The sequence below is a fragment of the Lissotriton helveticus genome, chromosome 10 (assembly GCF_964261635.1).
Source record: "Lissotriton helveticus chromosome 10, aLisHel1.1, whole genome shotgun sequence".
Classification (NCBI taxonomy): Eukaryota; Metazoa; Chordata; class Amphibia; order Caudata; family Salamandridae; genus Lissotriton; species Lissotriton helveticus.
In genome coordinates, this window is record NC_136071.1 from 40,466,856 (window position 1) to 40,490,847 (window position 23,992).

The 23,992-nt window shown below is 43.6% G+C and overlaps 1 protein-coding gene across 1 annotated transcript in view; it reads right to left on the bottom strand.

Moving 5' to 3' along the window:
- Positions 1–2,536: 2,536 nt before the first annotated feature.
- Positions 2,537–23,992, bottom strand: part of LOC144785016 (myosin-4-like) — a 58,909-nt gene continuing 37,453 nt past the window's right edge. The window contains exons 20-40 of the mRNA XM_078664133.1: positions 22,347–22,483; positions 21,994–22,249; positions 21,084–21,326; positions 20,795–20,971; positions 20,558–20,703; positions 19,606–19,696; positions 19,117–19,506; positions 18,894–19,020; positions 16,989–17,107; positions 14,975–15,171; positions 14,700–14,883; positions 13,552–13,717; positions 13,128–13,252; positions 12,704–13,012; positions 12,402–12,605; positions 12,189–12,314; positions 11,152–11,322; positions 10,966–11,070; positions 10,746–10,841; positions 9,416–9,550; positions 2,537–2,671 (exon numbers count right to left, since the gene is read on the bottom strand). Of these exons, the coding sequence (XP_078520259.1) occupies positions 2,651–2,671; positions 9,416–9,550; positions 10,746–10,841; positions 10,966–11,070; positions 11,152–11,322; positions 12,189–12,314; positions 12,402–12,605; positions 12,704–13,012; positions 13,128–13,252; positions 13,552–13,717; positions 14,700–14,883; positions 14,975–15,171; positions 16,989–17,107; positions 18,894–19,020; positions 19,117–19,506; positions 19,606–19,696; positions 20,558–20,703; positions 20,795–20,971; positions 21,084–21,326; positions 21,994–22,249; positions 22,347–22,483 (3,525 nt within the window). The 3' untranslated portion in view covers positions 2,537–2,650. The remainder of the gene's footprint in view (positions 2,672–9,415; positions 9,551–10,745; positions 10,842–10,965; positions 11,071–11,151; positions 11,323–12,188; positions 12,315–12,401; positions 12,606–12,703; positions 13,013–13,127; positions 13,253–13,551; positions 13,718–14,699; positions 14,884–14,974; positions 15,172–16,988; positions 17,108–18,893; positions 19,021–19,116; positions 19,507–19,605; positions 19,697–20,557; positions 20,704–20,794; positions 20,972–21,083; positions 21,327–21,993; positions 22,250–22,346; positions 22,484–23,992) is intronic.

The following is a 23,992-nucleotide window of genomic DNA, read 5'->3' on the forward strand; positions in this document are numbered from 1 at the left end:
TGGAAAATGTTAGAAACCCCCCCTCAAACGCCATTATGGAAAACCTTGTGGCCCCTTCAGAACAAGAATTTCTAAAAACAGCTCTTGATACGTCTTCAGGCTCCCCTCTAGATCCTCTTCCCCATAGAATAGCCAAGAAATTCGAAGATGACATTCTTCCAGCGCTGCATCTTCTCTGTAATTAGTCTCTTCGCACAGGCTCCGTACCAAAAAACTGGAAACTGGCGGTTGTCACCCCGCTACTAAAAAAAACAAATCTGGACCTAAACTGCAAAAAGAGCTACCGACCGATATCTCTTTTACCATATCCAATAAAGATCATAGAGAGATGGGTCAGTAGATCCCTAGCCCTCTTCCTAGAAACCAACAACATTCTGGAAGAGGAGCAGTTCGGTTTCAGACCAGTTCATGGAACGGAGTCAGCTCTGCTGACAGTCATGGATGACCTATGAATGAGGGTGGACAGGGGAGAATCAGCAATCCTGATTCTGCTTGACCTGTCCGCCGCTTTCGATACGGTGAACCACGGCATCCTGATAGAAAGATTAAAGAACATCGGAGTCGGAGGTGTTGCGCTCGATTGGTTTCGCTCCTATCTGACGGACAGATGGCAGGTAGTAGCTATCCCTCCATACCAATCAGAGTTCATCAAAGTCCCGCATGGGGTCCCACAGGGGTCTGCTATTAGCCCCATACTTTTTAATATTTATATGCAACCCCTGATGCGGATTATCAAAAGCCATGGCATCAGCGTGACAAATTACGCAGATGACACTCAGCTGATAATCTCGCTTGATGGAGCCCATGCAAACTCACTGGAAACTTTCCACACCTGTATGTTGGAAATGTCACTCTGGCTCAACCAGAATTCACTACAATTCAACAGTGAGAAAACTGAAATACTGCACTGTACAGTAGGAAAAATCCCCAAAAGTTTACCTCTAGACTTTTGGCCTCAGCTGTTGGGGGACTCGCCCACCCCAGTGAACTCAGTAAAAAATCTTGGAGTCACAATCAACAACAAACTGAACCTAGAAACTAATGTCAACAAGCAGGTTAGCTGCTGCTTTGCTCTACTGAGAGGACTCCGAAAGCTGCTACCTCTCCTGCCCCCACAGACCAGAGCCGACATAGTCAGGAGTACCATCCTCAGCCGCCTGGATTACTGCAATGCCCTTCTGCTGGAATCCCCTGCCTATCTTATTTCCAGACTTCAAAGTGTCCAGGCGGCAGCAGCCAAACTGGCTCTCTCTTGTGAGCGAAAATCCTCTACCACTCTTGCCCTGGCCGACCTACACTGGCTGCCTATACATCAAAGGATCTGTTTCAAATCCCTATGTATTGTTTTCAGGGCAGCTCACGGGCTAGGCCCCCGACCACTCCAGAACAAATTCAAGTGGTATGAGCCCACCCGGTCCCTTCGATCCGCATCTTCAAACCTCATTAGCATTCCGAGGATCAAGAAAGCCACCTGTGGGGGACGAGCCTTCAGTATAGCCGCAGCCCACCTATGGAACAGCCTCCCCATCGACATCAGAAAAACAAACGAACTTATGACCTTTCGTAAAATGGTGAAGACATGGCTCTTTCCCAAAAAATCCCCAAAAAACCCACCAAAATAAAAAACAAAGGGGCATATTATCAAGGGGGTTTATCTCCGCTTTTTTGGCTTTAAAAGCCAAGAAAGCGGAGATAAAATTATCTCCCTATTACCTAGCTGTTGCTAACACCAGTTAGCGACCGCTAGTAGGAGATAGCGACCATCTTGGGCCCCACTTTGCATGTCAGTGATATTTATCACCAATGACATGCAAAGTGGGTGTGCCAAGATGTTAGCGACTGGAAACAGTCGCTAACATCGCTATCTCCTATTACCAACTTTTGGAGATATTCGCGCTAAGCGCGAATATCTCCAAAAACTAACACCTGCCCTGGGCAGTTCTTAGCCATGTTATCCAATGGGAGGTGGATAACATGGCTAAGAGCATTAGCTCGGTAATACATTAATATCGCGGACTTTTCAGCGATATTCATGCATTGCGGCCGTTTTTTATCGCATTTGCGATAAACCTTGATAATAGCAAGGTTTATCTGCGATAATTTCTGACGATGCTTAGCGGTAAAAAATTCGTTGCTAAGCATCGTTAGCGATAAATATCGCTTAACGTTGGTAATATGCCCCAAAATCTATTTCGATCAGCACCATGTCCACTGTCCTCTCCTGTCCACACTGAGCTTTTAGCTATATGTACTCAGCGCCAGGATGCCCGTAGGGTTACAGAGCGCTTTACAAATGCTATAAATAAATAAATAGACAGACAGATAGATAGATAGATAGATAGATAGTTAGATAGATAGATAGATAGATTGCCCCTTGCCTGTCTTTACCTAACCTCTAACCCCTTTTATGTCATTCTTTTATCAGAATCGCAGCTGGATTGCTGTTGTTGGTCATTTCCAGGTGATAAATGGAAAGTATTTCATGTTTTCTCTAGTGCCCATGTGCGATCAAGAACGGCCACAGTTTTTCAGGGTATATTATGCACTTTATTTCAACTCATACAGTATAACGTCTATATGACTACTAGTTACAATGGAGGCCGTGTGCAATCCGCACGTGTCTTCACGTCGCTTCACGTAGATCTGGGGCTCACTCTTCACTCTCCGGTTTCTGAAAAGTAGTAGAAACAGAAAGCTGTGTTAATGAGACACATCCTAAAAAAGCGTGCCAGACGCGCAATCGCTCAAGCCCTGAGCACCAGTAGACTTGACTACGGCAACGCACTCTATGCCAGAATACCCAATCACCTTCTCCACCGACTTCACACCATCCAGAACGCAGCTGCCCGACTCGTCCTGGACCTCCTCTGGCACACCCACATCACACCTCACCTCAGAGACCTCCACCGGCTGCCGAAACACGAATGCATACAAGGGACTGCACACCACTGGACCGGCACACCTCAACTCCCGGCTCCACTTCACCAGCCCACCAGACACCTACGCTCTGCCTCTCTCTGTCTCATGCATTCAGACACCGCATCCGCAGCAGTAGAGAACAGGAGGGCTGGCCTTCTCATACTTCACACTCAAAATATGGAACAACCTCCCAATACACACAAGGGCCTCCTCCTCGCTTCTGCAATTCCGTAAGAGGCTGAAGACCTGGCTCTTCAAATAAGACTCTGCAGACGACCCTCACACCTTCTTCAGCGCCTAGATACCGTAGGGTTATTAGTTGTGCTTTAAATATCAATGTATTTACAACAAGGGGTGGTGAGGGACAGAGTCTCTGAATTAAGCAGAATACTCTCACCCAGTCAAGAGATCAGGGCTAGATCCAACACCGTTTTTTAGCTCACTGCACCATCCCAGTTTCAGAACCTGGCTGTATGCAAATTAGTCTGTTCCTGTCCCAGTGCATGATGGGAACAGGGCAAACCAAACTACAAAAGCCAATTCTTACACTGGGAAGGAAACAAGCTTCCGGGGACCGGTTTCTGGCATTACAGCCGTCTTCGGCCCGGCTTGCTTGAATCCTGATGGTGCAATGAGCAAGGGACTCATGTCTGAGTATACCCTTCCACGCTTAGGGTGGACAAAAATATTTACAACAAGGGGTGGTGAGGGACAGAGTCTCTGAATTAAGCAGAATACTCTCACCCAGTCAAGAGATCAGGGCTAGATCCAACACCGTTTTTTAGCTCACTGCACCATCCCAGTTTCAGAACCTGGCTGTATGCAAATTAGTCTGTTCCTGTCCCAGTGCATGATGGGAACAGGGCAAACCAAACTACAAAAGCCAATTCTTACACTGGGAAGGAAACAAGCTTCCGGGGACCGGTTTCTGGCATTACAGCCGTCTTCGGCCCGGCTTGCTTGAATCCTGATGGTGCAATGAGCAAGGGACTCATGTCTGAGTATACCCTTCCACGCTTAGGGTGGACAAAAATATTTACAACAAGGGGTGGTGAGGGACAGAGTCTCTGAATTAAGCAGAATACTCTCACCCAGTCAAGAGATCAGGGCTAGATCCAACACCGTTTTTTAGCTCACTGCACCATCCCAGTTTCAGAACCTGGCTGTATGCAAATTAGTCTGTTCCTGTCCCAGTGCATGATGGGAACAGGGCAAACCAAACTACAAAAGCCAATTCTTACACTGGGAAGGAAACAAGCTTCCGGGGACCGGTTTCTGGCATTACAGCCGTCTTCGGCCCGGCTTGCTTGAATCCTGATGGTGCAATGAGCAAGGGACTCATGTCTGAGTATACCCTTCCACGCTTAGGGTGGACAAAAATATTTACAACAAGGGGTGGTGAGGGACAGAGTCTCTGAATTAAGCAGAATACTCTCACCCAGTCAAGAGATCAGGGCTAGATCCAACACCGTTTTTTAGCTCACTGCACCATCCCAGTTTCAGAACCTGGCTGTATGCAAATTAGTCTGTTCCTGTCCCAGTGCATGATGGGAACAGGGCAAACCAAACTACAAAAGCCAATTCTTACACTGGGAAGGAAACAAGCTTCCGGGGACCGGTTTCTGGCATTACAGCCGTCTTCGGCCCGGCTTGCTTGAATCCTGATGGTGCAATGAGCAAGGGACTCATGTCTGAGTATACCCTTCCACGCTTAGGGTGGACAAAAATATTTACAACAAGGGGTGGTGAGTCCCTTGCTCATTGCACCATCAGGATTCAAGCAAGCCGGGCCGAAGACGCCTGAAATGGCAGAAACCGGTCCCCGGAAGCTTGTTTCCTTCCCAGTGTAAGAATTGGCTGTTGTAGTCTGGTCTGCCCTGTTCCCATGATGCACTGGGCCAGGGACAGACTAATTTGCATACAGCCAGGTTCTGAAACTGGGATGGTGCAATGAGCTAAAAAACGGTGTTGGATCTAGCCCTGATCTCTTGACTGGGTGAGAGTACTCTGCTTAATTCAGAGACTCTGTCCATCACCACCCCTTGTTGTAAATAATTTTGTCCACCCTAAGCGTGGAAGGGTATACTCAGATGTGAGTCCCTTGCTCATTGCACCATCAGGATTCAAGCAAGCCGGGCCGAAGACGCCTGAAATGGCAGAAACCGGTCCCCGGAAGCTTGTTTCCTTCCCAGTGTAAGAATTGGCTGTTGTAGTCTGGTCTGCCCTGTTCCCATGATGCACTGGGCCAGGGACAGACTAATTTGCATACAGCCAGGTTCTGAAACTGGGATGGTGCAATGAGCTAAAAAACGGTGTTGGATCTAGCCCTGATCTCTTGACTGGGTGAGAGTACTCTGCTTAATTCAGAGACTCTGTCCATCACCACCCCTTGTTGTAAATAATTTTGTCCACCCTAAGCGTGGAAGGGTATACTCAGATGTGAGTCCCTTGCTCATTGCACCATCAGGATTCAAGCAAGCCGGGCCGAAGACGCCTGAAATGGCAGAAACCGGTCCCCGGAAGCTTGTTTCCTTCCCAGTGTAAGAATTGGCTGTTGTAGTCTGGTCTGCCCTGTTCCCATGATGCACTGGGCCAGGGACAGACTAATTTGCATACAGCCAGGTTCTGAAACTGGGATGGTGCAATGAGCTAAAAAACGGTGTTGGATCTAGCCCTGATCTCTTGACTGGGTGAGAGTACTCTGCTTAATTCAGAGACTCTGTCCATCACCACCCCTTGTTGTAAATAATTTTGTCCACCCTAAGCGTGGAAGGGTATACTCAGATGTGAGTCCCTTGCTCATTGCACCATCAGGATTCAAGCAAGCCGGGCCGAAGACGCCTGAAATGGCAGAAACCGGTCCCCGGAAGCTTGTTTCCTTCCCAGTGTAAGAATTGGCTGTTGTAGTCTGGTCTGCCCTGTTCCCATGATGCACTGGGCCAGGGACAGACTAATTTGCATACAGCCAGGTTCTGAAACTGGGATGGTGCAATGAGCTAAAAAACGGTGTTGGATCTAGCCCTGATCTCTTGACTGGGTGAGAGTACTCTGCTTAATTCAGAGACTCTGTCCATCACCACCCCTTGTTATTAAATATCAATGTAACATAGCATAAGATAACATAACTAGATACTCATTGGTAATATTCCCAGACCTGCGCTGCCCACCTGCACCTTCTGAATTGAGAAGGTGTCTCTGCTTTTGAAGAATAGCTTCCCCTTGCAGAAGTAGGTAACAGGAAGCCAGAATCCACCAACCTTTAACCACCAAGACCACGCCCTTGATGAGTTTTTCAGTTAATGTTTTTTGATCAGAGCAAGAGTCACAAGCTCAGAACCTACCTTAGCTTACAGTTTAATGTGGGAATTTTGTATGATCCCCATTTCTCTCATCTTCAGTTTCCAGAGTACGAGACAAGAGCATTAATGTAGTTGGTGTTGTGGCCTCATGGTCTAGGAATAGTCCAAGTGAGGTCTAGTGGTTTAGGTGTAGTGTGGTGTCAGAGGTGGGGTCTAATAGCAGTGATGTTGTCTTATGTTGTCATCTTTTTCGGTGGAGTAGTAGCAGAGTGGACGGCCAGAAGTGTCTCTTAGTGTAAATGTAATGATCTAGAGGATGAAGTGTGGCCTAGTGGAAGAGGCGAGACCTAGTACTGGAGGTATGCACGTGCAGAGTAATAGGGAAGGAGCAATTCAGTGGAGGCAGTATGGCTCAGTGGAGGGATTTTGACTAATAACAAATGTATTGCCTTGTGTAGTAGAAATGATCTAGGGGAAGAGATGTGGTATAGTGGAGGAGGCGTGGCTAAGTGGCGCAACGATGAAGAAATGGAAATAAAGCTGCCTGTTATTGGTACTATAATTATATTATTATGTCCACAAGGGATAGGATTAAGATGAAAGGGAAGATTTTCAACCCAATCAGAGGAGAAAAGTCAACATGTTTCAGCCCTTCTAATACCCTTTAATATGTATGGAGGCATTAATCAGACCTAAATTGCATCCCTCCACCAATAAATAAGTAAACAAAGTGATAAACTATACAAATGAGGGTGAATGCACTCTGCACTATCTCCCTCGCGCTTTGCCCACATAGGGACTTTCCGTACCAGGCACTCCTCTGCTGCGGGAGAGTTATTGGCCACACCACAGACTTCCGTTTGTTGTGTAAGGAGGAACCCTGTGATGAAGCATGCCACCTAAGGGTGGGTGAGGGTTCTCAGCCTAAACAAACTAGTGTGTTTTTGAGTGATAGGGACAGAACACCGTTCCTGAGGTAGACTTTATCCCGCCACCTGGGACAGTAGACTTTGAGTAGCCCAAATGTTTAGTATTGGTTTAGGAGTTAGTACTTGATGGTCTCTTATACCGTTCTTGGCCCTTTGTATGCTTTTATGACGTCTCTGGACTACCCATTCTACATGACTACTGTACTATGGGCCTGATTCACAGAACTAACTTGAGACAAAATTCTAAACTTACTACTTTTGGTATTCACAGAAGTTAGGATTTTGTCTTAAGTTTGTCTTAAGACAAACTTAAGACAAACTTAAGACAAAATCCTAACTTCTGTGAATACCAAAAGTAGTAAGTTTAGGATTTTGTCTTAAGTTGGTTCTGTGAATCGGCCCCAATGTGATTAAATATCTCAACTTAATTATATGGCAATTTATTTATTAGGAAGATGTCATGTAACTGATGACGGAGCAGAAGTCCAAGGGAAAAAGCCCATATATTTCCAGTAAATGCCCCAAAATCAACCTCCGGTGGTTGCTTCACTTTGAAGACTCTGGGGCTGATTTAGAGTTTGATGGACGCTTCACCTGATGGACACTTTGCCTCAGCCATTTCAAGGGTACTCCATCTGACAAGTTTAATGATGACAGCCGGACCAGCAGTCATGGTAGCTCCCTTCAAAATACAAACAGGTTGGTGGACAGCCGCCATTGTTTTTCACAACCATTAACCACATTTTTAACTTTTCTAGAAATAAACTCCCTAAGCAAGAATTTGTGTCTGAACAATTTAAAAAACACAATGACCCCCACTTCCCAAGAGATTTGTCCCAGAGTGTATGGATCATTATTGTTTATTTCTTTCCCTCCTGGCGGTGAGGCACAGAAAAAAAGCATTACACCTTCTACTCTAAATAGAGCAGGCGGTGTGATAACTTTCCTCTGGTGACCCCAACTCTGTCGGGCCTTCAAAGTCGGCTTTTGTCAACTGAGCAAACTGGGTCTCTACCAACAGAAACCCTATGGTAAACTCATCTCTAAATGAGGTAGGCAGTACAAGAATTTGGCGGACAAGGGGCCTCATTTATGAGGCCTTGCGTCAGTTTTGCGCTTCCGATGCGTCACTTTTTGTGACGCATCGGCGGCGTAAAACATGCCTCCTGTTGCGCACTATTTACAAAGTGACGCATCTAAGCAGATGCGTCACTTTGTAAACCCCTACGCTACATTACACCTGCGTCAGGTATAATGTATGCAGGGGGGCGTTCCCCAGCAAAAAGCCTCGTAGAAGTGATGCGGTGAAATCTATGAGATTTCACTGCGTCACTTCTAGGACACCGCTGCGTCAAAATCTTGCGCCTGCCTCACAGCAGGCGTAAGACTGACGCAGGCCCTTTCACATGGGGCTTGCCCTATGTGAAAGGACTCATTGCTGGAGTTGCGTCACTTTTGTGACACAGTCCAGCAATGCGTCACTTTTGTGCTTACAGATACGTCAGAAATACTGACGTATCTGTAACTCCTTGCGACATGAGGCGTCATACAGTAAATATGACGCATCAGGTATGTCGCAAGGAGTGCGCACTGAGAAGTGACGCATCGCTGCTTTCACGCAGCGATGCGTCATTTCTCATAAATGAAGCCCAAGGTATTTTGCATTCTGATGTGACTTAGGGCCTGAATATGAGTATGGCGGTCCGATGGACCTCCAAACCCACGGTGGCACAGTCCAATTGCATATTATGACTTTGATGGTCTTGCAGCAGTCTGATTCCATAATGTGAGACCTCCAGGCATATTATGAGTTTCCTCACTGCCTCCTTTTGATGGTGGTGAACCTGCCATGAAAATGGTGGGAGTGGGGAAACTAAAGGGGCCCTACAGGGCATCCTGGTGCACCCCTGGCTCCTGCACGGCATGGACTTTGCAGTCCGTGCTGTGCTGGACCGGGCTGTGTCAGCCCCAGGTTGCTGCCTTTCTAAGGCTCTCTTATGGGCCTTCAAAAGGCAGCCCCGTGGGCCAGCCGCCTCAGGACTGCCTGCCAGGATTACAACTTGTAATCAGGCAGGCAGTCGGTGGTGGAGTTTGGCGGCGTGGGAGCGGGGTGGTGGCGTGCCGCCCCGCTCCAACACCGCCAAACTCATAATCAGGCCCGTAGTCTTACTTTCAAACGTCTTCTAAATCAAGGAATCATTACCTGAGAAATCAATGTTAGTCACCGAAAAAGCATTAATTATAGAATAGCATTAATACTATTGTTACCTTGCTTCCAATATCGCGGCTCTTAACACGCAGCTTATTGACTTGCGTTTCAGCAATGTCGGCTCTCTCCTCTGCTTCCTCAAGCTCATGCTGCACTTTTCGGAATCTGGACAGGTGGCCGTTTGCCTGCTCCTCCTGCAGCAAATAATAGGAAATGTTGGACCAATATGTCTCTTCGCTCTTTATCACCAAGTGCCTTCACCTCAAGGTCTTGTGATTGGCACAGCCAGCCACCCGACCACTATCAATGACCATTTACTTGATAAGGAGCATGTGTAAATGCTTTTACTCCTTTTTTTATCGTCTATGATTGCTTTCGACCAATGGGTAGTCTTTGGTTAGACACGGCATAAAAGGGTTCTATCTGCAAGGTACATTCATATTGTGTGGTGCTGTATCTTCACAGGACAACCATGCTCCATGAATTTGGTCTTCCATCATTTAAGAATCTCACATATGAGTTCTGCATGTTGCTTGTGCCATGTGAGAAACATAAATGAATAGATACACTCTTCTCCTTCAGTCTCCTCTTGGCTCAACGGCGAATACTGTGCAGGTGGGGGCGGGGCAGGGCACCTAAATTTAAGGAATGGATCGGGGATATGGTATTCTGGCAGGAACAGACCTATACATTTGCTGAACTGCTTCCCCCTCCCGCGACAACTGGGAGGCCCTTACGGCATACCTACTTTCTCACTCGATTAATGATACAGATAATACCCAGACTGCCAATGTTGTAGACACCTGAATTATTCTTATCCATTCATCTTTACAGACCGCCCTTTCTCATAACTGTTTTCAGCCCATCAATATATCCGTGGAAATAGAGACCTCAAGTGAGTGGAATTTATCGCAATAGTCACTGTATTGCCTCTAATTTTACATATTGCTCTGTAAATTAATGTTATCCTATTGGCCTTCACATCTACCTTATTGTTTTTCCTATCCTGGTTAAGTCTGTACATTGGATAGACTATACCGACTGTACCTGTGTTTTGAAAATTTCCATGAATAAATAAATATAACAAATTTAAAAAAATGAATAGATACACTGACTATGAAAGTGTAAAGAACCTACAGACTTGCTGACCCAAGACAACCCTATTACATATCCAAAAACAATACTCTTTTTAATCCTCATAAAGAAACAAACTTTTCCCAAGTCAATAGGCACACCGCTGAACATAACCAGTGAGGCCTGGTTATCAGGAGGCAAGGAGAAGGCACTAAGATGACTCTATATTTTCCTGAAAAGACCTTAAGATGATACTCTTGTCTGGAAGCAGCACAATGGGGTTTATGTTCCAGAGACATTAGTACTGGTACTTACATATTCTTCTGCCTGCCTCTTATAGGCTTTAACTTTCAACTGCAGTTTGTCCACCAGATCTTGAAGTCTTGCAACAACTTTTTTATCTTCTTCACTCTGTACAAAAATAGCACAAATTATAGAATGAATTGCTGAGGTTAATAAAGTTATAACTTTCATCTCACCATATGCCAAATGTTTTTCATGTCAGAAAAAGCGATTAGCTTGACCAAATAGGTACCTGATAGAACAGTTCTTTAAACCTTCTCTCGTACTTGCGAACACTCTTCACGGTCTCTGCTCCTCGTTTTTGCTCAGCATCAAGCTCATTTTCAAGCTCGTGTACCTATGAAATTCAATCGTTTCAGTAATGGCACGGCCTCGCCGCTGAACATATCCAAATCTCAATACTAAGGTGTTAACTCACTCTGCTCTCCAGTTTCTGGAGCTGCTTCTTCCCTCCCTTCATCGCGAGCTGTTCGGCCTCATCCAGGCGATGCTGCAGGTCCTTCGTGGTCTGCTCCAGGTTCTTCTTCATCCTCTCAAGATGGGCGCTCGTATCCTGTTCCTTCTTGAGCTCCTCTGCCATCATAGAAGCCTTAATAACATGAAAAGTATATGAATTACAATTATCCTGTAACCTCATCTAACATGTGAAGTTGTAGGTCTGTACTAAGCCTGGGCAGAGTTTGCAGAGTTCCGCTACACAGAACAACCGAAGTGACCAGAATACTTGGCCGTGCCACACCGAGTTCCGCAAGTGGCGGAGTGTACTTGGTAATGACTGTTCGTGTTGATGTTCAGCACCGGGTGTTGTCCTGCGCTGGAAAATCAACGCGAACAGCATCATGCACAAGAGGGCGCTGCTTCCTTTCTGCCACTCGAGTAGATTTTCTACCTGAGCGGCAACTTTCTCAACACAAACAGAATGTTTTTCAATGCGAGCAGTCATGATTGCCCACACTGAGAAATACGACCGCCCGCATTGATAAATCTCACTGGGAGGTGGATTATTCTTGCTCGGGATGGCCAACTTGGCATTGGGGAGCACGAGCAAGCAAAAATCTTACAGGGAGGTGTATTTCCATCGCTTACGCTCACCAACTTGATGGTGGGGAGCATGAGTGAGGGAAAAAACTCTGCTACGCGGAACAGAGTTTTTGGGAACTCTGCTTACTCCACGGAGCCTGGAGTGCAGAAAACTCTGCATACTCCACGAGCCGAATGGTGTTCACTGCCTGGGCTTAGTCTGTACCACTTCGAAAATATTATGACCCAGAGAGAGGCAAAAACTGTATCTTTTTAGAGGCACAAAGCAAGAGTCATCCATCAGAAATAGAATTTAAAGTCATGCAAGATCTATCAATAACAGAAGAGTGTTTTTTTGTTGCAAAAATTTGAATGAAATTATAGCGTATATCATGTTCTACATCACACTTCCTTTAGCTAAGCTATAGTACTTACATCAGTGATGGCCTTCTTAGCTTTTTCCTCAGCATTCCTGGCTTCCTGGATGGCTTCCTCTGCTTCAGCCTGGAGCTGGGAATTGTCACTCTCAAGCTTTTTCTTGATGTTTATAAGGCTGGTATTCTACAAACAAAGATATCCAAAGCACACATTAGAAATTTTTTTCATAAGCAGTTTATTATTTTCCATTGTTACATGAAAGAGGTCTACCTGAGAATGAAGAAGTTGGACACGTTCATTGACATCAAGAAGTTCCTGTTCAGCAACTTTGCGAGCTCTTTCTGTTTGTTCAAGAGAAGCCCTCATTTCATCCAGTTCCGCCAGCTGCAGGTTGTTTCTGCGTTCAACGGCAGCCACCTGTTCCTTTAACTCCTCTTGTCCTCTAACAGCATCATCAAGATGAAGAATTGCATCCTTGTGAGCAGGGAAAACATGTTGTGCATTAGTTATCTTTAAATTGGAGAGCAGGATACAATGATAAGTACAGTTTGAGCTGATGCGGTTATAAATACCTTGAGTTGACCCTGTACGTTCCTCAGTTGCTTCTGTGCTTCCGCTGCTTGGCGGTTGGCGTGGCTGAGCTGAACCTCTAGTTCATTCAGATCTCCTTCCATTTTCTTCTTCAGTCTCAGAGCATCATTCCTGCTTCTGATCTCAGAATCCAGTGTGCTCTGCATACTTTCTAGGGCCCTCTGGCTGTTCCTCTTCAGCTGTTCAATTTCCTCATCCTTTTCAGCAACTTTCCTGTCGACATCTGACCTCACCTGGCTCAGCTCAAGCTGAATGCGCAGGATCTTGGCTTCCTCATGTTCCAATGAACCCTTTGTTACAAAGAAAGGAGAGGATAAGAGACCATTCCCAGATGGATAATATCACTGCACCACTGTCACACTGGAACTCACTGAGCCTGCTATTGAAAGATCATTGTTTACATACCTCAGCCTCCTCCAGGGCAGTCTGAAAGTCAGACTTTTCTTGCTCAACCTGCTTCTTGGCTTTCTCCAGTTCATGTAAGGATTTTCCAACCTCTGCAACCTGTTCAGTGACATCTGAGATCTCCTCTGTGTGAATAAACAGTTTGGAAAGAGTTACACCTGGGCAAGTGACTCTATTTATGGAAGACCATTAATCACATGAAAAATCTGGATACATTTGTTTATAAACTCAATTATATCCACTCATAGTCTTTGGTATGTAAATAAATGCATATAATATTATGGTGGTAGCAGATATCAAGTTCTTGTTGGGAGTTCCTCTGATGTCACTAAAGTGACGTCGCAAGGCATTGTTTTTATTATACGCTGCTTGAAAGGCACTTTACCAGTCCCAGGGTACAAGAAAATCCAGTTTTGAAACTTACGCTGAAGATTCTTGTTTTCACGTTTTAGGGTTTCAAGATGGTCCAGGGATTCCTCGTAAGCGTTCTTCATCTTGAAGAGCTCGGTGCTCAAGGATCGGGCATCCTTCTGAGTTGCCTCCAGCTCAGCCTGCCCTTCTTCATACTTCTGCTTCCATTCAGCCAGGACCTGTTCACAAAGAGTGTTAGTGATGGCTGATTCAATGGCCAGAACTTGTTTCTGCGCACAGAGAGAAAACTTGACCAATTTTGTCATATTTTAATGAGAGTCAATGGAAGAGAACAGAGGTGAAGGATCTCTTCGTATCATTTCAAGACCCTATCCAAATTTACAACCTAATGATTAAATCAAGGTAAAGGTCTTCAGGAGTGAGTGAGAGACAGTGCATCTATATTTTTGGCCATTATCAGAAGAGTCTAGCTAGCTTGAAGACTAGCAAGAGATGCACCCATTTTTGGGCTGAAAGTATGAAACCAGACAAGGATACGTACATGAAAAACAAATGAAAGGGGAACACGTGTAATTGATGGACTCTGCCTAAACATCGCCTTGAGACGTGTAATCTGGTTTGTATCTGGGATCCTGCAATAAAATCTGCTTCTTTTCCATATAAGTTATTTGTATTACACTATCATTTATCTATGTCTTCACTCACAATATATGTTCTGACTTCAATATTCACATATGTTGCCATTGTTAGTGGTAAGGTTTTTCAATCACCAGGCCATATGATTAAAGATCAACACTTCACATCAAGCTTTAGAAATTCAGATTTTACCTCAAATCTTTTATCCATAATCACATAATTAAAACAATTGGAAATATGGTATACTTTTTGTTGATCTATTTGGAGAAGTCTATTCGGAGACCATGCAATTTTGGAGGCTTGCCGATGGATAATCGCACGGTTTTCTTTTTAATGCCATGCACAATCCTACTAAATTATAGGAGATAGAATAATGCCACTTATAGTTCTTCATTTAGTTCACTGGCAGGTGAATTTGCAAGGTGTCCTATACTTACAGTTCAGAATGGACCTACATTTCAGTGAAAAGTGGTTTTGTTTTCATTGTATATTAAATCCATTGACATGTGATCACTAATTTGTATCTGTCTGTATTAAAAATTGTAAGTGTAACATATGAATTACCTTATCAAAGTTCTTCTGCTTCTTGTCGAGAGTTGCGGCTGCACTATTCGCTCTCTCGACATCGATCATGAGGTCCTCCACTTCACATTGTAGTCTCTGCTTGGTCTTTTCCAGAGATGCACACTTGGAGTTCACTGCCTCAACCTGTTCCTCAGCATCCTGAAGCCTTTGAACAAGTTTTTTCCTGTAAAATTTGGAGAAACATTGAGTCTGACTATTTCCATGCATTTAATGGGTGATGTAGCAGCATTGATCAATTACTGGACATGACATACTTGGCCTCTTCCAGTTCCTCTGTGCGCTGGATGGCATCAGTTTCATACTTGGTCCTCCATTGGGCAACTTCCCCATTGGCTTTGGACAGAGCACGCTGGAGCTCAGCCTTGGCTTCCTGTTCCTCCTCATATTGTTCACGGAGCAGATCACAGTCATGTCGAGAGGACTGCAAGGCGTGTGCCAGGGCATTCTTGGCCTACAAACAAACAAATATATATTTAGCAAATTTCTTGATGTACATTTAGTCTGGTTGATTATAGTTCCTCCGGAAAGGTAGCATGCGGCACTTGCTTTGGTACAATAGGTTTCCAAAAATTCATGTTTTCTTATCATTGCTGTGATGGTCCGACAATTAAAATATGTAATTTAACAGCAGCCAGAATTGTAATTTGTGATAAAAGGTGGTCCTCCAGCATCTCAAAATCACACTTTACCAGTAATCCACACATTTGCAATCAGAAAACAATTTGAGAGAAAAACAATATTTCAGTTAGCCTTCTTGACAAATGGTGATAAAGAGCTTTATTATATAATATTATATATATTATTATTTTTTTATTTATTTTTTATATTTTTTTATATATTTTTTTATTATAATATTATAATAAATACCCTGAATTTTGTTTATTTTACTTGTTCCGTGGATGTGCAGTTTGCAGCAAATCTGCTTATGGCATGTTGTTCTACTGCTTCACTGATCCACTAAGACACATAGGGCCTGATTTAGGTCTTGGCGGACGCATTACTCCATTGCAACGGTGACGGATATCCCATCGACCGGACTGGAAATAAACAGGGCACTGGAGCCATGTTTACATCCATCCTCTTCCTCCCACTGCCTTCATGACTACTTAGGCCAGGGGTAGCAAGGGCAGTGCTATGGGTTCCAAAGGGCAAGCCACTGGTAGCACTGGCTATCCTTGGCTTCCATTCCTGCAGCATCTGTACAAGTGAGAATGGCAAGGGTAGCGAACAAGCAATTCAATGCATGGTCAAAGGCTCTGTCACCCAAGAGAGATCTGTTCAATCCGTATCAATATGGGGCCTGAATCTCTAAAGGAGAGAGAACTGGAGGTATTGTAGATTTATCTGGGAAAGGTAAGGCTCGTGCCATGCCTCTGGGGACAAGTTGCTCTTCTCCAGTGAAAATCGCTCTGTATAGGTGAAGCGTAGCCTCTTCCATAGTGGATTATAGACCGCAGGAGTCGTACTCACAAAACATACCGCCAAGAGATGGAGGGTGGAGAAGCCAAGGTGGCATGACTTGGAAACATCAGTTTTCAATTTTAAGCTGCTTTGTGGAAGGTTTCTCACAATTTCTGCAGACATCAATGGGCATATTTAGTCACCTGATGCACTAAATCAGATTTATTGCTGATGCACAGTTGACGTAGTTCTCTTTGTGAAATCTTCTCAGCAGGAAGTAGATGGATTACTCATTTGCCGTGCTCACATATTTGTAACTACTTGGTACCCTATTGTGAAAACTAGTCTATGGATTATCTCTTGTTGGAGAGTGAAAAGTCACCACCTTTAATCTGTCATTCTCTGGCATGGGTTTCTCTAAAGAACCTTTCGTCATCTTTCTAGCCACAGCTTCTTACGAGGTTTAGAGTATCCAACAAACGCTTAAAGCTTAGGTAAGATAATTGGTACATTCCTCCAGGTGAAGTATGTGGTAGTTTCTTGCTACATATCTAGATAGCGCTGTAGGCAGAGATGTGTGGTAAAACCTATACTAGAAACGGTTCGGAAACAGTTTTTGGGGATCCTCCCCGCCTACAAAAAGAATTCTGGAGTGTATGAAAATGGGAAGGTTACGCATTCTGGATAAACACTGCTACAGGTAAGAAGCTTCTGTTGTCATGCATTGTGGCCCTACTCATATGGTAATAAATCTATAATCTGATCAAGGGAACATTAGAAATCATATTTTATATACATCTGTAGCTAGCTCTAGCCCTCAGAGGACCAAACTGTAAATTCAGGATGCATGAGAGGATCACATCTTACCTTTGTCTCTTCTTCAAGCTGCCTCTTCAGTTCTTCTGTTTGTTGAGTGAACACTTGTTTTCCTCTCGACAGTTGAGAAACCAACGACTCTTTCTCTTCAAGGTGACGGGACAGCTCACCTGAAAGTAACGGGAAGCATAAGTAATTTTTCTTCTAGCAGAATTTAAATGTGTTCCAGGTTTTGTAAAGAGTGTATGTGCAAAGTGGTTTAATACAATTTTGAATATTTATGGTATTTTTGCATTTGTTCATTTATCGGACACTTCCACACTCTTTCGTAATCATCTACTGGAATCATGGTCTGGGGACAACTCATCGAGTTGAAGCGTATTGAATAACCGATGTACGTCAAGTTGCATATCAAGGAGCTTCTTTTTCATAGACTTCAGTAAAAAAAAAATCACAAAAGAAGACAGGATACAATATGATGGAACATCTGGGTTTTTCTTCCTTCTGAAAGGGTGATGAGAATTTACTGTTAGCAGTGCTCATGGGAGTATTGAAATTTGCTGTAAAAGTTGACTTACATTCAGTTTACATTCAGGTGTTTCCCCCCAGGTAAGTTAAAATCCAATGCAATATAACTCTAAATTCACTAACATGAGTTTGTGATTGCGTGGAAATTGAATATGTGACGTAACACCGCAAGCAAGTACCACGCGGTAGGTTACAACGCGGTCGTTACAACGGCCGCGTTGTTACCACGTGTGACTTTACATCGCAAGTAGTTTCTACGATTTGCGCTAGATGGCGCACTGGACTTAGGAATAGTATAAATTACTATTCCTACTCCAGTTAGCGCAACAGCAGGGAATGTGTTGGACATAAAATCCAACACAATCCCTGGTGTTGCACGCCACCTAGCGCAAGTCGTAGAAACGACTTGCAATGTAAAGCCACGCGTGGTAACAACGCTGTCGTTGTAACAACCGCGTTGTTACCTACGTGCATGGTAACAACAGCTTTATAAACGATGTTTCCCATGGAAAACTCATACATTTTAAGGAAATTCATTGCTAAGTTTTCAACAGAGAAGCACAAGCCTAAAATCCTCAAGGCCAAAAGTTGTCCCAAACAAATGAAAGCGCTAGAAAAAAACTGGCCAGGTGTCAATCACAATGTGGTCTGACCATTCTGTTTTCTTGTTCAGCATAAGTAAAAGGTGACTTTTTGTTTTCTTATGTTCATTAAGGATCTTGCAGATGCACAATGATTGACGGCTGCTCCCTAGTACATTCAGTAAGGGCGTCATGGGTCAAGTTTGGCCGGTGCATTCCTCATGAAATAGAGTACTTCGTTCCTAGGGAGCTGCTTTATAGGCATGATCATTGGGCAACAGCAAACATTCCCTAGACCCAGTAGATCACTGAATTCTATGGCTGGCATTTGCTGCAGTTGGGCTGTGGAACTAAGGGGCGAAATTGCAGTGTTACAAGCCGGCATCGATGGTGAGGGGTCCAGATCCCAGACTAGAAGGAGTGACTGGTCCTATACTGTGTTAGCTGGGTCAAATGCTTCCATGAAAAGGAAGGTTTTGAACTCTTTCTGAATTATTTTATGGTTTGCGAAGTCCCTTAGTGAATAGGAGAGGTTTTTCGAAATTGAATCAAATTGAGTCTGCAGAGTTTGTCCTACATGGCTCTCACTCCTCCCATTTGATTGTTGTATTAAGTCTATGCAACTTCATATTTGAAATCTAAAATACTGATTTGTAACCAGGCAAGAGACTGTCGTATCGGGCAGTGTAAAGGTACATGAATTGGTAAAGGTTGGTGCTCCAAGGTGAGAGGGGTTGGTCACCAATTCAACCTCATGAATCCCCACAGCATAGGGGACATAACAGAAGCATTGTTTGTATTTCTTGATATTTCCGACACGTTGTACAAAAAGGTGCTGTCGGCCTACCGTTCTCGGTTTGGAAGCGAGCCCTCTGGGTTGTGAGATCGTTGATTATTCGTTGATGTTCATCATTCTTTGCCTTAAGCTCACTGAGTTGGTCCTCCAGAAGCCGGCTCGTCTTTTCAAGATTGGCCTGTTGAACAGAATTGGAAGGGATGACTCCACTGTATAGATAAGATAGCTATGCTGAGGAACAATATAGATCTGCTTAACAGAATTTTCTTTTTACCTTAGACTTTGAAACATTCTCCATGTTGCTGGCAAGGTCATCAATTTCCATTTTGTATTCACTCTTTTCTTTTTCCAGCTTTTGTTTGACCCGCTGCAGATTGTCGATCTGTTCCCCAAGTTCTGCAACGCTGTCAGCATGCTTCTTGCGAAGCGCAGCAGCAGTAGCTTCATGCTGCAGAGTGGACTCTTCCAGGTCTCGTCTCAGTTTCTGGAACTCTGCTTCACGCTTCTTGTTCATTTCAATCTGGGCTGAAGTGGCTCCACCAGCTTCTTCCAGTCTTTCACTGATTTCTTCAAGTTCCCTGGAGAGATCGGACCTCTGTTTCTCAACCTTCGCCCGGGATGCACGCTCTGCTTCAATTTCTTCCTCAAGTTCTTCAATACGAGCCTGAAATAAAGATATGCATAAATGTTCTCATGTTCTAATCAAACTATCTTAAACTATTTAAAAATGTATTCATAAACCTCAAAATTTCTGGAAAAATACCTGCAATTCTTTGATTTTTTTCTGCAACTGGACTCCCAGAGTTTGTTCATCATCAATCTTGCTCTGTAGTTGGTTGATTTCAAATTCTTTCCTAAGTTAAAAATGGAAAGAGTTAAGACTGACTCGAAATACGGTAATGTCCTTGTGGAAGTTTTGTGTTTTTGTAAGAATTATAAGGAGTTACACCTCTTATAACAATGGACAAGTGGAGGCGAAGGCCGGCCAACAGTCGGAGAAGATTCCGTCCAATGAGAATAAATAAATGACTGCGGACAGCTTCCTTTTCTTCCCAACTATTTCGCCTTGTCCCAGGTTTTCAACTTCTAAATTGAGACCCAGAATTATTCGATTTTTGTGACAGTCTCAAGTGGAATGTGTTTGAAATAGGAGTGCAAGTCATCCAGAAAGCTACTGAGATTTCAATGCATAAAAGCCAGCATAGCCGCATTGATTTCCGAAGAGGGCGCAGAGGGCTGGTGTTCGACACTCCTGCTCTGCCCGTGAACCACATTGTGGCAGTGTATCTGCTGTTCTCAATGATATACCCAGAATTCCCCAGGCCAATGATACCTCTCTGACTCAAAGGTCCTTCTTTTACTGGTGTCACATCGTGTGATGTTAGCAAGAGGTACTATATGGTGTTTTTGAGACTTACCCTGATGGGACCTTAATGAACACTGTCATCGCTGGTGAAATGGAGGTACCACTTCTCTTTTCTAGGAAACTGTAAGTGACTCCAGAGCCTCAGGGACAGAGGCATCTGTGGAATCAAACTCTGGCTAGCATTCCTCCCTGGACACAAGTGTCTGCCATCCAGTAAAGGAAGCTGATATATTAATGTGACATTGGTCCTTTATTGAGTGGTCTAATAAAGTATTTATTGTTATCTAATTGTTTGTTATTTTTGGAAGTCAGTTACACATTTCCTTTAGTTTTTCAAATTGATACTAACTTCTTTAGCTTTTCATCAGCTTGCTGTTTATCATTCTCAAGATCCATCACAGTTTCCTGGGACAGCTTCAGGTCACCTTCAAGCTTCCTCTTGGCCCTCTCCAGGTCCATGCGAAGTTTCTTCTCTTGTTCCAAGGAGCCTTGAAGCTGTAGATGTAAAATCAAGTCCACTTAATTCATTTTCTCAAGCAACCTTTTGCTAATCAAGCAGAATGTCAAACATATCTCAAGAACTTACATCATCCACTTGCTGTTCCAGTTTGGTTTTGGCTTTTGTAAGTACATTGACCTTGTCTTCTTCTGCCTGGAGGTCATCCATGGTCTGCTGGTGGGCTTCCTGGAGGGCTTTCTTTTCCTTTGTAATCTTCGTAACATTGTCTTCAAGTGACGCCATTTCCTCTGTAAGGTTTTTAACCTGAAAATGGAAGTTCAAGAAAGATACATAGATAATATTCAAAAAGGTTTCGCATATTTTCAATATTGCAAATGTTAAGAAGATGATTTGAGAGATTGCTGTTACCACATACCTTATTCTCCGTGGCATGCTTTTCCTTCTCTACTTTGGCTAGAGTCAGCTCAAGATCATCAATGTCTTTCTTCAGCTCTGAACATTCATCCTCCAGTTTCCTCTTCTTGGCTGTTAGCTCAGCATTACTTTCCTCCTCATCTTCAAGTCTTTCTGCCATTTCTTTGATTTTGGCTTCCAGTTGAATTTTGTTTTTGATGAGACCTTCACATCTTTCCTCTGCATCTGCTAGGCTTTCAGTTTCCTGTATGCAATCAGATGAATGACATTTACATACATGTATAACAGGTATTTACGCTTATCATACATTTTTTGTACAACGGGCCCGATTCACAGAACTAACTTAAGACAAAATCCTAAACTTACTACCATTTTGGTATTCACAGAAGACACTTACTCATTTTGGTATTCACAGAAGGCAGTTACTCGTTTCGGTATTCACAGAAGTTAGGAGTCCTAACTTTAGGACTCCTAAATGCCTTCTGTGAATATCGAAAGTCTTAAAGTTAGGATTTTTCTCAGTTTAGGAGAAGTAAAGTTGGGACACCTTACTTTAGGACTCCTAAATACCTTCTGTGAATACTGAAAGTCTTAAAATTAGGATTTTTCTCAGTTTAGGAGTAGTAAAGTTAGGAGTCCTAACTTTACTATTCCTAAACTGAGAAAAATCCTAACTTTAAGACTTTCGGTATTCACAGAAGGTATTTAGGAATGCTAAAGTTAGGACTCCTAACTTCTGTGAATACCGAAATGAGTAAGCGCCTTCTGTGAATACCAAAATGAGTAAGTGCCTTCTGTGAATACCAAAATGAGTAAGTGCCTTTTGTGAATACCAAAATGGTAGTAAGTTTAGGCTTTTGTCTTAAGTTAGTTCTGTGAATCGGGCCCTACGTGCCTGCCTCTTTTCTTACCGACTGGCATTGAAGGAGAAGATCGTTCTTCTCTTGCAGTAAAGCAACCATTTTCTCCTCCAGTTCCTTCTTTTTTGCTTCAGATTTTTCCAACGCTTCCTTTGTTTTACCAAATTCTTCTTTCATGTTCGCCATTTCCTTTTCTGTCTCCGCACTCTTCAGAAGAGGCTTAATCTTAAAGTAAAGTTTCATCCACGGCCAGGTTTTGACATTCATGAATGACCGAACATTGTACTGGATGGTGAACAGAGCTTCTCTATTGAAGGGAAAATAATACAACATTGGTGAGCATTGCAGATGGTGCATGTTATTGATGAATATCAATGTTATTGCCTCTCGATCCTATGCAGCACCTTCTGTCCATCATCTTCTTGAATTCCACTCTCATAAGGAAACCTCTGCAAAGCGCCTGTGTGCGGGTGATGAGCTCGGCAAGCTTTTCATCCCTCATCTCTTCAAGAGTACCCAGGAGACCAGCTTTGAAGAACACCTTCAATGTAAGTGAAAAATGATTTTATATTAAGGTACACTTTAACGTTATTAGGAGATTTTTCATTAGCATTGCTCTGATTCAGGTAGATGAGGAACCAATCAAGGATCCCAAAATACAGAAGGATACTCTGGAAATTAAAATGAAAATCTCAGCAACACACATTACCTTTCTAACACCATTTTAAGAGGGATAAGGTTTCCCTATGACGCATCGAGAGCATTTTGGTACCAATAATGGAACTCTGTACATGTGCCATCTGTAATAAGAATTCCTTATAGAAAACACTAGGGCATATTATCAAGTACAGGCGATACATTATCGCCGCTTTTATCGGCAGGAAACTGCCGATAAAGCGGCGATAATGGCCTTTATAATATGCTCTATGAATTCCAATCGAAGCCCATGTTAGATGTGTTCACATCTAACATGGGCTTCGATTGGAATTCATAGAGCATATTATCAAGGCCATTATCGCCGCTTTATCGGCAGTCTCCTGACGATAATGTATCGCCTGTCCTTGATAATATGCCCAACTGTTTTTACTGGAATCCTTTTTTAAAGCAGGAATGCTATTAGAACCTTCTGATGAATACTTCTGACCACAGATTCCTCACCTTTAGAATATATGCCCCAGGCGTCAACTGGATCCAGAAACTTTTCATAGCAGTGCTCCCACACGCTGCTAGGTGATACTGGGCGACTCCTCATAGGCTTTGTTCCGCCCCAGATGTAACAAAGCAGAGCTGTATATGAGAGTAACCCTTGCTCCCCAACATCACTTCCTTTCTTTGTTCATCTTTTTTTTTTTTAACTCTTTTTATTTAAAAAATAAGTGAATATAGTGCAGTCATTACATTCGTATGATAAAATCAGGTACAGCACCAGAGATACATGAATAGTGAACGATTCAACATAGACGGCATCGGTATTCAAGGCATAGCGGTTTTAGTTCACGGTCTCTATGCCAGAACGGCGGACCGGGGGATTGAACATGCATCCATAGCTCAGCTTCCACTTTCATAAGTCTTTCAACGACTCCTAAGCCGAAGTCCAGTGTGCAAGAGAAGATGTCCCTTCCTACAACTACTGTCTTCAAACCATGCTATAACTGCAGAAAACAGATGTCGGTCATGAACCCGTACAAGGTGTGTCTTTGGTGTTTGGGTTCAGGGCATGACTCCAAGTCAAGGGTTAATAGTGCCCTTGTGCTCCTGAACGCCATTCAGCACCATAAAACTGTACACTGCCAAAAACAAGAAGTAGTCATGCGCCTCATGCAAGTCCGACACTTGCTTCAAGTTGAAGGCCCAGACTTGCTACTTCTCCCAAGGACGCTCCCATGAGAAGTCTTCTTTGCTGTTGAAGTCCTCGGGTAAGTAGGAGTCCAAGAGGTAACATATGAAGGTGAAAACTCAATACCACCACTTTCTCGCAAAAAAAAATTTGAAAGTGAGTAAAGGTGTCGACTGATTTTGCTCCCTATCTCCAAATGAGAAGTCGTTTCCG